This window comes from Propithecus coquereli, unplaced genomic scaffold, assembly GCF_000956105.1.
Source record: "Propithecus coquereli isolate 6110/MARCELLA unplaced genomic scaffold, Pcoq_1.0 Scaffold9, whole genome shotgun sequence".
In the NCBI taxonomy this organism is placed as follows: domain Eukaryota; kingdom Metazoa; phylum Chordata; class Mammalia; order Primates; family Indriidae; genus Propithecus; species Propithecus coquereli.
The window spans coordinates 9,261,705-9,276,536 of record NW_012155284.1 but is presented as its reverse complement, the minus strand read 5'-3'; the positions used below and the strand labels follow the sequence as shown (position 1 = coordinate 9,276,536).

The 14,832-nt window shown below is 38.2% G+C and overlaps 1 protein-coding gene across 1 annotated transcript in view; it reads left to right on the top strand.

Moving 5' to 3' along the window:
• FCHO2 (FCH domain only 2) overlaps window positions 1–14,832 on the top strand; it is a 120,426-nt gene that overhangs the window by 36,260 nt on the left and 69,334 nt on the right. Inside the window, exon 6 of the mRNA XM_012664629.1 lies at window positions 177–281. Within this exon, the coding sequence (XP_012520083.1) occupies window positions 177–281 (105 nt within the window). The remainder of the gene's footprint in view (window positions 1–176; window positions 282–14,832) is intronic.

Below are 14,832 nucleotides of genomic sequence, written 5' to 3'. Positions count from 1 at the left end.
AGTTATTGTGTGACTAACAAAAAAATGACTAAGGAGGGCTTTATAACAGGTATTAAAGTTAGGTATGTGTCATATGGAACTCTTAAAATGTATCTTAATTTGTTATTTTATAGTAACTTATATTAGGAAAGAAAAAAGTTAAATGCACAATTAAAAATGTTTTTGTTTTATTACAGGCAGCTGTTAAATCTAAGAAAGCTACAGATACTTATAAACTTTATGTGGAAAAATATGCATTAGCAAAAGCTGATTTTGAACAGAAGATGACAGAAACAGCTCAGGTTGGTATTTTAAGGCTTTAAATCGGAAAACAGGATGTTTATGTATACTAATTAAATGTAATTTTTCTATCATATAATTTTTTAGTATTAGAAATTTTAAAATGCACAATCTCAATGTTTTAATGATACTGTTTAAAAAATATGCATCTTGTTTTGGAGATCAAGAACCAAGATGTAATAATTATAATGTCAAAGCAATTATTCAGATAGATTAGAAGAAGCTGTTTAAAGATAATTGGGGCGGGTGCGGTGGCTCATGCCTGTAATCCCAGCACTTTGGGAGATCAAGGTGGAAGGATTGCTTGAGACCAGGAGTTTGAGACCAGCCTGGCCAACACAGCAAGACCTTGTCTCTACAAAAAAATTAAAAAAAAAAAAAAAATTAGCCAGGCATGGTGGTATGCATCTGTAGTCCCAGCTGCTTGGGAGGCTGAGGCAGGAGGATCGCTTGATCCCAAGAGTTCAAGGCTATAGTGAGCTATGGTCACACCATGGCATTCCAGCCTGGGAGACAGAGAGTGAGACCCTATCTCTTAAAAAAAAAAAAGATAATTAGGGAAAAGGAGGGCATTGGTAGATGATGAAGACAGTGCCAATTGTTAGTCTTGTGTGTGGATTTACTTCTGACTAGGAAGAAAATTGGAAGTGATTCAGTGCTAACACTATAGTAGTAAATAAAATAACTAAAAACCCCTGCTCTCATAGAATTTATATTTAGGTGAAGGAAGACAGACAAAAATGTCTGCCTTCCATTAGCTTGGGATAAATTATATCTGGTATAGTGTTCTTAGTGCCTTAATTACAGAGCTGGTTTAAGGTGGGTGCCTTTTATGAATCATACCTAACATTTTCACCCTTACCCTTCTTGTCCTCTTTCTTGTTTTATTTTCTTCTTTAGTACTTAATATCATCTCATATACCAGAAATTTTATTTCCTGTGTCAGTCATGTCGGATTAGCTATGCTGAGGTGACTAAGGGCCCCAGAAGTCTCAGTGGCTTGCAATATCAAGGGTTTCTTTCTTTCTCATGCTGCGTGTTCCTCATGGATTGGCTGTAGCTCTTTTCTACATTGTCTTTTTTTTTTTTATTTCAGCATATTATGAAATGTACAGATGTTTAGGTTACGTATGTTGCCCTTCCCCCCGCCCCAAGTCCGAGTCTACATTGTCCTTACCCTGGTACTGAGGCTGGTGGATGAACTGCTTCTTGGAATGTTCTTAGTCATCACGTCTGAGGGCCTAGAAACATGATGAGGCACATTGGCTCTTTTACCCGTATTTTTTATTGTCTGTCTTCCTCCACTAAAATGTCAGTTCTGTGAGAACAGGGATTTATTTTGTTTAATTTTCTATTATATCCTTAGCATTTAAAATAGTTCCAGCTTATGATAGGTACTCAGTAAGTATGAAAGAAGGACTTTATGAATCTGATTTTTTGAAATCTAGGTCTTCTTTTTGTCTTCTAACTTGAAGTGGTTAACGACTCATATCTCAGAAACCAAAGGCTTACATGCTGGTATGAGTACATATGCACATCCATCTTTACCTACCATATAGTAGGCTCTGTGTGAGATGCTGGGTGTATACAGTATATATGTAAATAAGACAAATATCTCCCTGTTCTAGGTGGAGTTTATAGTATATAGGAGGGAGGCAGGCATTGAATACATGCTTAAATATAAAGTTTATAAATTATTGTTAAGTGTCACAAAGGAAAAGAATAGACTTCCATGAGACAGAATAGTAGGAGTGACCTAATTTAGATTAGGGAGTCATGAAAGGCCTTTTTGCAGAAGTGACATTTAAAACTGAGATCTGAAGAATGAGTAATAGGGCAAGAGTGTTCCTGGCTTTGGGTATGAATGCCCAATGGTAAGAAAATGCTTACTAAAAGCTGAGTAAGGGGGAATAGTGGTGAGAAATGAGGTTGAAGAGATAGACAAGGACCAAGTTTTAGTCAAGATTACGTTTTCTTCTAAGAGCAGCTTGAAGCCACCTACTAAGGGTTTTAGGCAGGGATGCGACATGATGTGATCTGCATTTTAAAAGATAAATCTGGCACTTTTGTGAAGAACTGATTATAGTATGGCCAGTGGAGATTCAGGAGTCCAGTTTGGCAGACAGTATTGTGGTCAGGTAAGGATATGAGGGCCAGTGTGGTGGACTTGGAGAAGGAGAGAAGTGAGGGCATTGGAAATGGCAGGGATGGGGTGGGTTGAAGAATTCTGAGGGAGATGAAGATCACTTCCAGGTTTTATCTTGTTAAGTCTGTGCGAGCAGAGACAAATGGGAAAGACTAGATGAAGAACTGTTTGATGGGAGGGGAGAGGATCAGATATTTAATTTTGAACATACTAATTTTGAGATGCCCAAGAGATACCAAGTGGGCAGTATTGGAGGAGCCAAGTAATCTGGGCTGGACATAATGTCTGTAGACCCTTGTCCACAATTCTGAATCCCAAAAGCTCTGAAAACCAAAGTGCTTTTTTCTCAGATTCATTTGGCAGCAAAACTTGACCTGAACTGGTACGAGGCAGTTTATAGTCTTTATTTATCCTGTATATGTTTTCCTTTAGAAATATTCATGTGTTTGATAAACAGATGCCACTACAGATCCTGCTGGTAGTATTATGAAAAATATTGTATTTTTTATACTATCTATCTTTATTTAAAAAGTAAAAAATACTTTGAATTCCAAAACATACTTTGTCCCAACGATTTTGAATAAGGGATTCTGAGCCTAGATGAAATAGAGTGTTGTAAGTAAATAAAGCCATGATGACATCACCTTTGGTTAGAGTGTTGGGGAGAAAGGACCTCAGGACCAAGTTCTGGGACACTCATTATTGAGAATTTGGTAGAAGAGGTGTTGAGACCCAAATAGAAGAAGCCTAAGAAGGAAGAAAACTGGTTTAATTGTAATGTCTTGGTAGCTATATGAAGAAGCTTCAAGTAGAAGTGTTTAGTTAGTTGTGTTAAATGAGGCTCCAGGTCTAAAAGTTTGAATTTCTATAGCAACTGAGGTCACTGTAAACTTGAGCAAGTGCTGTGTTGTCTTTTAAATCATAGGAGCACTCGTTTATAAGGCAGTTATTGTTGATTTTGTTAATTTCTCATTAAAATGATTAGTTTCTATCACCGAATATGTTTGCCTTTCAATTAATTATTTAAATTGGAAAAAAATAGTTAGAATTTGCTAGAGTCAGGGTTTTTGTTTGTTGATGTTACTTTATGACAGAGTGTTCACTCATCTTTCCATTGCCTTATGTCTTTCTGCTTCCCTATTATGTTTTTTTTTCCAAAATGGAATTATAATTGTTTATTCTGCTATTTTCAAGATGGGAACATTAATTTATTTAAGCATATGTGTAATCATGCTGTTTTTAAAGAAAGATGATACCATACCTTATTAATATGTTGTATATGTTCTTCTTTATGTTTCTCTCTTTATCTCTGTGTGTCTCTCTGTTTCTCTCTGTCATATACACACAACTGCTGAACAGGTTAACTATTGTTCCTTGATAGAAAGTAGACTTTAATTTGGGTTATTTAAAAGTCAAAAGAATCCTTTTACTTCTCCACTTTCCTTTTGTTCCAGGCCAGCCGATTGACCTAATCGCAGTAGTAAGGAACCTGACAGTATAGTGAAAATCAAATTTGACTGGCAGGACCTATATTTACTCTTGGGAAAAAATAATTGAGTCCCTAGGGTGAAAGAGATTAGAATCTACTTAGAATATTTGTGATTTAAGTTTTCTTATTTAGAGAAACTTAGGTTGAGAATAAGAACGATTGAAATTGTGACTTCTCTTTATACTCATGCTTTTACCACTATTAGTTAATGGGACACTTGAAAAAACTTGAAACAGAATATGGAGATTTTGTTTACCTTAAAAGGAGGGAGATAGCTAGTTTATGGAAACTTTGAGATTTGCTAAGAAACACTCTCAGATTAAGAATTTTTAGGATTAGGCCGGGCGTGGTGGCCCACGCCTGTAATCCTAGCACTCTGGGAGGCCGAGGCGGGCGGATTGTTTGAGCTCAGGAGTTTGAAACCAGCCTGAGCAAGAGCGAGACCCTGTCTCTACTAAAAATAGAAAGAAATTAATTGGACAACTAAAAATATATAGAAAAAAATTAGCCGGGCATGGTGACGCATGCCTGTAGTCCCAGCTACTCGGGAGGCTGAGGCAGAAGGATCACTTGAGCCCAGGAGTTTGAGATTGCTATGAGCTAGGCTGATGCCACGGCACTCACTCTAGCCCGGGCAAAAGAGTGAGACTCTGTCGCAAAAAAAAAAAAAAAAAATTTTTAGGATTAGAACACTTTTATATATCTTTAGTGGCTGACAGGATTGTACAGTCACTTAATGAAGGAGATACTCTATGAGAAATGTGTCTTTAGGTGATTTCGTGATTGTGCAGACACAGCACAGAGTATACCTATACAAACCTAGATGATATGTAGCCTGTTACACACCTATATGGCATATAGGCTGTATGGTATGGTTTTATAGGCTACAAACCTGTATAGCATGTTACTGTACTGTACTGAATGCTGTAGGAAGTTGTAACACAATGGTAAGAATTTGTGTATCTAAACATAGAAAAGATACAGATATAGTATAAAAGATAAAAATAATAAATTAATAAATAATAAATTAATCCTAGCTTACTGTAACTTTTTTACTTCATAAATGTTTAGATTCTTTTGTGATAACACTTAGCTTAAAACACAAACACATTGTACAGCTGTACAAAAGTATTTTTATATCCTTTTCTGTAAGCTTTTTTCTAAACTCTTTTGTTAAAAACTTTTTAAACTTTAGCTTTTTAAACTCTTTTGTTAAAAACTAAGACAAACGCACATTAACATTGGCCTACATTAGGCTCAGGATCATCAGTATTACTGTCTTCCACTTCCACATCTTGTCCCACTGGAAGGTCTTCAAAGGCAATAACACACATGGAGCTGTTACCTCCTATGATAACAATGCCTTCTTTTGGAATACCTCCTGAAGGATCTGCCTGAGGCCTGTTTTACAGTTAACTTCAAAAGAAGCAAGTAGCAGGAGTACACTTTAACAATTAAAAGTATAGAATAGAATGAGCAAGTTGGCTGACCAGAGACACCAGCTGCCAGAGTGTCTCAGTAAGAAGGAGAAGGTTTAGATGAAAGAGAAAAAATGAGATTGGGTGTGGATCTGAGGGAAGGGTGCCAGAACCTTTAGGAGACTCCATGGGAAGAAGTTGCAGAGCAGAACAGGAAGGAACATGGTATTGGCAGAGATTAACCCCTGTGAAGCTTGGGGTCCAGTGAGAAGGGTAGGTGGAGAAGTTTGTTTTTTCCTCCCTTGTATCTCTGACAGTTGGTGGTTTGCGAGCTGCTGGAGAGACTTTCTGCCCACTCAAGTCCAGAGGCTGCTGATACCAGTGAGCTGGGAGCTTCTGTGGACAGGGCACCAGGCTCCCAGCCCCCTGGGGCTCCTCCCGTCTCCACAGACCCAAACCAGGACTGCAGGTGCCATATTGCTTTTCTACCCACCACGCACCTTTGTCCTCCTCAGAGGGTCCTCAGATCCTCAGGTTTCATCTTGCTTTCTCCCACACAGACATTTCCCAACTCTGGCTCAGAGTACAGGAGCCACAGGGATCTGGTGGGTCCCAGGTGATCTGCATGACTACAATGCCTGGACATTCTGGGTGGGTGGCCTCCCAGAGTTAGAGACAGACACGACCGGAGTGCTAGCTTTCCTCCATTCAGACTTTTTCTCCCCTTCCCTTCCCTCACCTGTGGCTGCTGAGACAGACAGTTGAGCCATCACACTGAGGCTTCCACAGAGGGTAGGGCTCAGACCTTTCCTCTTGGGGTCCTGCAGCAGACCGATGGGTGCTTGGACCATGAGCTTCCTGCCCACCCGGTCCACCAGGTGCTGCTTTCCTGGCAACTCCATCAGAGCAGGGCACATCCCAAGTTGAAGAGATATCGAACCTGCTTTGGCACCCTGTAGCCAACGTGGGACCAGCACGCTTCTCCCTGGCATGGTCAGGGATTAATCTTCAGGGACATGGAGACAGGCCCACAGGCCAGATCCCATACCCCCAGGTCTCAATTGCATTGCTTGGGGGCAAGGAAGGGAGATTTGTGAATTAGCCTTGGGAGGTGAGGGAGCCTGCATGGGCAGATGGTGGGGGGTGGGGGAGAGTACAGTGTGGGTCCTAGCTACGGCATGCTAGTGGGGCACCCTCCATAGGTGGGTCACGCTCTCAGCTCAGGCCAGGATCCTGGGCAGGGAACTTCCCAGCCTGCATCATAGTCGTGGGGGAGCTCAGCTGGCTTGAGCTTCTGCTTGCCAGCAGACGCTGGGGTTGGGGGGAACTGTGTAACAGAGGAGGGTGGCAAGGAGTGAGGCCCGCTCCTGACTGCCAGATTGTGAATCTCAGTTGGTCCCACCTCCACAAGCAGACTTGCTGGGTGGGTGGGAACACTTCAGCCCTTCCCTGGTGGCTTTGCCCAGAAGCTGGTAGCAGACCTTTGACCCCTACTGAAACAGATAGCTTGCCAGCTTTTGTGGAGCCTGAGGGCAAGCTTACTCAACCCAGCCCTGCCCAGCTGCACTCCCCCAAACCCTCTCTGCTATGGCAGAGAATAAGGACTCACCTGGAAGTTCCAGGGCCCACCCACCACCTGGGACATTCAAATGCTTCTCCTGAGGAACTAGAGGCAGTCACAGGACCCAAAACAACACTGCAGCTTATTCCTTCTGGCAAGCACCACCTACTGACAGGGAGGTCAATTTGTAAGCCCTTTACAACATTTACTGACTCAGTCGTACAGGGTATGGTTGATTCTCACCCACAAGCACCACCTGTTGCCTCAGGGATTAAACTGGGCATGCCATTACAACTCATACTGTTGAGGAGGCCACAAGGCTGGGGAAAGAGAAAGGATTTCAAAGACCTCCATCCTCCCTCATCAAAGAGAGGCAGGGAATCTGCCCATTCACATAGCTCACCACTCCTACAGCCTACAAACAACTAGCAACTGAGAAAACTACCACAGCAAGGATATCTATTACCAAGGCATCCATCCAGAACCTAGATAGTCATCAAAGCACCCACAAACAAAGCCAAAGGTTCTTACCCAACATATGCTACAGACACACATGTATGAGTGAGGCAAGGGGAAGAGGCCTTATCTAAATAAAAGAAAATCTAAAAATAAGAAGCAACAGATGAGAAGGGAGCAGAGAAAAAACTCTGGAAGTATGAAGAATCAGAGTGAAAGAGAACACCTAAAAGACAACACCAACTCTCTAGCAATGGAAACCAACCAAAATCAGAATATTGAAATGACAGATAAAGAATTCCAAATATGGGATATAAGTAAGCTCAATTAAATACAACAGAAAATGGAAAACCAACACAAAGAAACCATTAAAAAATTCAGGAAATGAAAAATTCACTAAAGAAATGGATTATAAAAAAAATCAAATAGAACTTCTGGAAATGAAAAATTCATTCAAGGAAATATAAAACACAGTGAAAAGTCTTAAGAATACACTAGACCAGGCAGAAGAAAGAATCTCAGAGCTTGAAGACAACACCTTTGAATTAAACAAGTCAAAGATAAAGAACAGAGATTTAAGAGAAAGGAGCAAAATCTATAAGAAATATGGGATTATGTAAAGAGGCCAAACATAAGAATTATAGGCATCACTGAGGGTGAAGAAGAAAATCCACAAGGGTTGGGAAACATGTTTGGGACAATAATTGAGGAAAAATTCCCTGGTCTTGCTAGAAATTTAGATATCCAGGTACAAGAAGCTCAACAAACACCTGGGAGATTCATTGCAAAGAAGCAATCACCATGAACACACAGTCGTCAGACTAGCCGAAGTTAACACAAAGGAGGAACTCCTGTGAGCCAAAAGGCAAAAACATCAGGTAACTTACAAAGGAAAATCCATCAGGCTAACTTCAGACTTCTCACCTGAGACCTTACAGGCCAGAATGGATTGGGGCCCCATCTCATTCTTCTTAAATAGAACAATGGCTAGCCTAGAATTTTGTATCCTGCAAAACTAAATTTCTTCTATGAGGGAGAAATAAAGACTTCTTTAGACAATCAAACACTGGGGGAATTTGTCAAGACCAGAGCTGCCCTGCAGGAAGTACTCAGATCTGCATTATATATTGATCAGCACAACAGAAACCCACTAGTGTAAAATCCTCCAAAAGCTAAAGTTCACAGCCCATGTAAAATAATGGCTTAAGAGGTAAAACAAAGCAGTAAGATTCTACCCAACGGAATGAACAGAAATGTATCCCACTTATCAGTTCTTTCAGTAAATGTGAATGGCTTGAATTCCCCGCTCAAGAGACATAGGCTGGCTAAATGGATAAAAAAATACAGGCTAAGTATCTGCTGTCACCAGGAAACACATCTAACCCACAAGGGCTCATTCAGACTCAAGGTGAAGGGATGGAAAAAAATATTCCATGCAAATGGAAATCAAAAACAAGTGTAGCCATTCTCACATCAGATAACATAGGCTTCAAATCAGCAATAGTATAGAAAGACAAAAATAGTCATATAACAGTAAAGAGGGCAATTCATCAAGAAGACATAACAATTCTAAATAGTTATACACCCAACACAGGTGCACCTGATTCATAAAACAAACCCTACTAGATCTAAATGAAATGATAAACAGCAACATCGTAATTGCTGGGGACTTAAACACCCCACTGGCAGAATGGGATAGATCCCCCAAGCAGAAAATAAATAAGGAAACACTGGACTTAAATGGGACTCTAGAGCAAGTGGCCTAACAGACATTTATAGAACATACTACCCAGAAACTACTGAAAATGCATTCTCATCAGCACATGGAACATTCTCTAAGATGGATCACATCTTAGGCCACAAAACATGTCTCAACCAATTCACAGAAATGGAAATTATACTATGTATCTTCTCAGACCATAGTGGGATAAAATTAGAAATCAACTTGAATGGAAACTCTCAGTTCTACACAAAGTCATGGAAATTAAACAACCTACTGCTGAATGATTATTGGGTCAAGGAGGAAATTAAGGTGGAAATCAAAAGATTCCTTGAACTAAATGACAGGAGACACAAGTTATCAAAATCTGTGGGATTCGGTAAAAGGCCTAAGGGGAAAATTCATTTCCTTAAATGCCTACATCAAAAAAACAGAAAGGTCAGAAATCAAAAATCTAATGAATCGTTTCAAGGAATTAGAAATGGAAGTGCAAACCAATCCCAAACCCAGCAGAAGAAAAGAAATAATTAAGTTCAGAGCAGAACTAAATGAAATTGAAAACAAAAAATAATACAGAAGATTAGTGAAACAAAGAGTTGGTTCTTTGAAAAGATAAACAAAATTGATAGACTTCTTGCTAGATTAACCAGAAATAGAAAAGAAAGGACATAAATAAGCTCAATCAGTAATTAAAAAGAAGATATACAACTGATGCCACAGAAATACAAAATATCATCTGTGAATGCTATAAAAATCTCTATGCACATCAAATTGAAAACATTGAAAAAATGTACAAATTCCTGGAAACACACGACCTCCAAAGGCTCAATCAGGAAGAAATGGAACTCCTGAACAGAACCATTTGGAGCAATGAAATTGAAGCAGCAATAAAAAAATCTTCCAACATAAGAAAGTCCTGGGCCAGATGGTTTCACAGTTAAATTTTATCAGCTCTATAAAGAAGAATTGGTACACATACTGCAGAAATTATTTCATAACATTGAGAAGGAAGGAATCCTCTCCGACCCATTCTATGAAGCCAGTATCACCTTGATACCAGTGCTAGGAAAGACTACAAGAAAGGAAAACTGTAGACCAATATCCCTTTTGAATATAGATGCAAAAATCTTAATAAAATTCTAATAAACTGAATTCAGCTGCACATCAAAAAAATAATCCACCACAACCAAGTGGGCTTCAATCCAGGGATGCAAAGATGGTTCAACATAGTAAATCCATAAATGTGATTCACCATATAAACAGAAGCAAAAACAAAGATCATATGATCCTCTCAATAGATGCAGAAAAAGCATTCGACAAAATTCAGCACCCTTTTATCATAAAAACTCTTAACAAAATAGGCATAGAAGGAACATACCTCAAAATTATAAAAGCCATATTGGACAAACCCACAACCAACATCATACTGAATGGGGAAAAGTTGAAAGCCTTCTCACTCAGAACTGCAACAAGACAAGGATACCCACTGTCACCACTTCTATTTAACATTATGTTGGAAGTCCTAGCCAGAGCAGTCATGCAAGAGAAGGAAATTAAGGGTATCCGAGTGGGGAAAAAGGAGGTCAAATTGTTGTTCTTTGCTGATGATGCAATCTTATATCTGGAAGACCCCAAAGATTCTGCCAAGAGACTCCTGGAATTGATAAATAAATTCAGCAAAGTCTCAGGCTACAAAATCAATGTACACAAATCAGCATTCCTATATACCAACACCAGTCAAGCTGAGAACCATGTCAGAGACTCAGTACCCTTCATAATAGCTACAAAGAAAAGATAATACCTAGGAATATATTTAACCAAGGAGGTGAAAGATATCTACAAAGAGAACTGCTAATCACTGAGGAAGGAAATTGCAAATGATATAAATAAATAGAAAAATATACCATGCTCATGGATTGGCAGAATCAACATTGTTAAAATGTCTGTAGTACCCAAAGTGATTTACAGATTCAGTGCAATCCCCATCAAAATACTAGCGTCATTTTTTGCAGATCTAGAAAAAATAGCTCTATGCTTCATTTGGAAGCAGAAAAGAGCCCAAATAGCCAAAACAACCTTAGGCAAAAGGAACAAATCTAGAGATATCACTTTACCAGACTTTAAGCTGTACTACCAGGCTGTAGTGATTAAAACAGCTTGGTACTGGCACAGAAAGAGAGATATAGACCAATGAAACAGAACAGAGGAACCCAGATAAAAAACTGTCCACATATTTCCATCTAATCTTTGACAAAGTAGACAGCAATATACACTGCGGAAACGAATCGCTATTCAATAAATGGTACTGGGAAAATTGGATAACCACATGCAGAAGACTGAAAAGGATCTGTACCTCTCACCACTCACAAAAATTAATTCAAGATGGATGACAGACTTAAGACCATAAGAATTCTGGAAGAAAATGTTGGGAAAATTCTAGATATCGGCCTCGGCAAAGAATTTATGAAGAAGACCCCAAGGGCAATTGCAGCAACAATAAAACAAATAAATGGGACTTGATTAAATTAAAAAGCTTCTGCACAGCCCAGGAAACAATCAACAGCCAATAGACAACCTACAAAATGGGAGAAAATATTTGCATACTGTACATTTGACAAAGGGATAACAACCAGAATCTACAAAGAACTCAAGCAAATCACCAAGAAAAAATCAACCCCATTAAAAGGTGGGCAGAATACATGAAGAGAAGCTTTTCAAAAGAAGATACATTAATGGCCAATAAACATATGGAAAAATGCTCAATGTCACTAATCATCAGGCAAATGCAAATCAAAACCACAGGAAGATACCACCTATCTCCAGTGAGAATGGCTTTTTATCAAAAAAGTCCCCAAACAAGTGCTGGTGTGGACATGGAGAGAAGGGAACACTTAACACACGTTGGTGGGAGTGCAAACTAGTGCAACCTCTATGGAAAATAGCATGGAGATTCCTCAAAGAACTAAAAGTAGGCTTACCATTTGATCCAGCAATCCCACTACTGGGTATTTACCCAAAGGAAAAAAAGTTATTTTATCCAAAAGACACTTGCACTAGAATGTGTATTGCAGCACAATTCACAGCTGCAAAGATGTGGAATCAACCCAAGTGCCCATTGATTCATGAGTGGATTAATAAAATCTAATATATGTACACCATAGAGTACTGGTCAGCCATAAAAAATGAATTAATACCAATCTGGATGGAACTAGAGACCAACCTTCTAAGTGAATTATCACAAGAATGGAAAAACAAACACCACGTGTACTCACTATTAAATTGGAACTAATGGATCAGCACTCATGTGCACAGATGGAAGTAAAACTCGATGGAAATCATGCAGGTGGGAGGGGAAGGAGGGGATGGGTGAAATGATACCTGACGGGTACAATGCACACCATCTAGGTGATGGGAACACTTATAATTTTGACTCGGGCAGTAAAAAAGCAATCCATGTAATCAGAACATTTGTACCCTGGTAATATTCTGAAATTTAAAAAAAAAACTAAAAAAAAAAATGTAGTATAGTAAATACATACATCAGTAACATAGTGATTTATTGCCATTATTAATTATAATGTGTATATATCCTTGTACGTGCTATACAGTGCTTTTGTGTGACTGGCACTACAGTGTGTTTACACCAGCATGACCATAAACATGTGAGTAATACATTGCACTACGACTGCTCTGACGTTATTAGGCTATAGGAATTTTTCAACTTCATTATACTCTTGGGGGTGATCACTGTTGTATATGGGATCCATAGTTGACCAACACATCTTTATATGGTGCATGACTGTACTTTTTAAAAAATTAATGTAACAATAAATGTGAACACAGTGAATTTGAAATTGCAAGGGGAAAAAGCCTATCTAATTTGTTAAAGAAAGTTTGTTTATACTCAAACACTTGAGACTGTATTCATTTTACATTGCTGAATTACTCTGAGTTTAGTAGTCACTAATTTTGAGAAATTGTGATAGTTAGCAGTGCTACCTCCAAAATCCTGCAGTTTTAAAATTAATACTGTGTTTGAATTGTGCTTTGAGTTTCTTTGTGGACTCATGCTTTGAGATATTTCTAAGTAATTAAGGATCTGACTTATTCAGTATAGCTGTTTTTAAAAGGAATGAAGAGCTGTTTCCTTGGAGTTAGGGGTCATCCATATACAATTAATGGTTACCTGTCTGTGAGAAAATATCTTGTTCATGTGCTGTAATTTAAGCTGAGGGCCATTTCTTATAATATGAAATTTGAATAGAATTTTCCTCCTACTGAATATTCCTCACTTGTTAAGAGTGATTCAGGATCTTGAAATATTGGTAGTGTATTCTCATTGACCTGGTCAAAATTAGTTAATGACAAATATTCCCTTTTATCTATAACATGCCTCATGAATAAAATTGATTTAAGTTTTTGGACTGTTACGGTATTACTGTCAAAACTGTAATTTTACCATTATGCATTTTTTTTTAGAGGTTCATACCATTTACACAAATGTAGACATCATGTGGCTTAGTGATTTCTGGTCATGTAATTTCGTGCTGAAGAAATGTTGACATTAAATATGGGATGAGGGAATTTAATTTGATAAACTAATCAAAGAAAAATAATAAGGCATTTAGGACCATTCCTTAGAACTGTTTAATTTGGCAAAAAATAGGTAATTAGATTTGTGCAGTAGAAGTGACAAATGTATTTTGTTTGAAAATGGGTAGTTCACCATTTCCCAAATTCTGTTTTGAGGAATGTTACTATTCTGAGATAATAGGTGTTCAGGTAAGAAGAAAAACAGAAAGGTTGGGAGGTCAAAGAAATTTAGAAAATGCTGGGCTTAAGAAAGTGAAAAGTATCATTATTTTAATATTTCTCAGAGCTTTTGATATGTTTATTGTGAAGCCAAATCTAGCAGTGATTTTTTTCCTCTGGGGAATAAGTATCAGAGTAACTTAGAAAATTTTTCCAAACAACATTATCTTTTCCCACCTCCATCCCACAGGTAGTACTGGAGGATCTATGTGTTTTGTAGTTTGAAGACATTCCCCAAGTCATCTGGTGCATCGCCACCTTTGGTTGAGAACTGCTAGTATGGAGTATACAGGCTTTCCCAAATTTCTTTGATCATAGACTACGTGTTTTGGAGATTGTGTTATAACATTTCAAGGATTAGACATTTTTAAAATTTATGGGATAGATCGTAAAGTCATCAGAAGTAAACTATAGTTTTTGCTGTACCAACTAGTTGTTTTTCAGTTTTGAAACTCTTCTCCCTTGGCTTTTGTTACACTGTAGTCTTTTGGGTCTCCTTCTAATTTTCTCATCATGATTATAGAGTTTAACATATAGTATCTTCAAAATCTGGAAAAGTTTATATTTGTCTAAGAAATGGCATAACAAAAAGTTAATTTTTCTCAATGCTGTATTTTTAGTTTATCTACTAGACCCATTTGTCTAGAGGCATTATTAAGCATTTTGTAATAATGATAACTTGTTAAATTTGGGTATGTATATTGAGATGATATTTTTAAATTAAATTAAATTAATTTTTTTAGAGATAGGGGTGTCACTTTGTTGCCCAGGCTGGCCTTGAACTCCTGGGCTCAAGAGATCCTCCTGCCTCAACCTTCCGAGTAGCTGGGATTACAGGCACATGCCACTGCACCCAGCTTTTATTGAGATGATTTCTAAAAGCTCTTTTGATTCCAGAATATATATATGTGTGTACCTATACATACATATTATAAATATGTAACTTTTCAT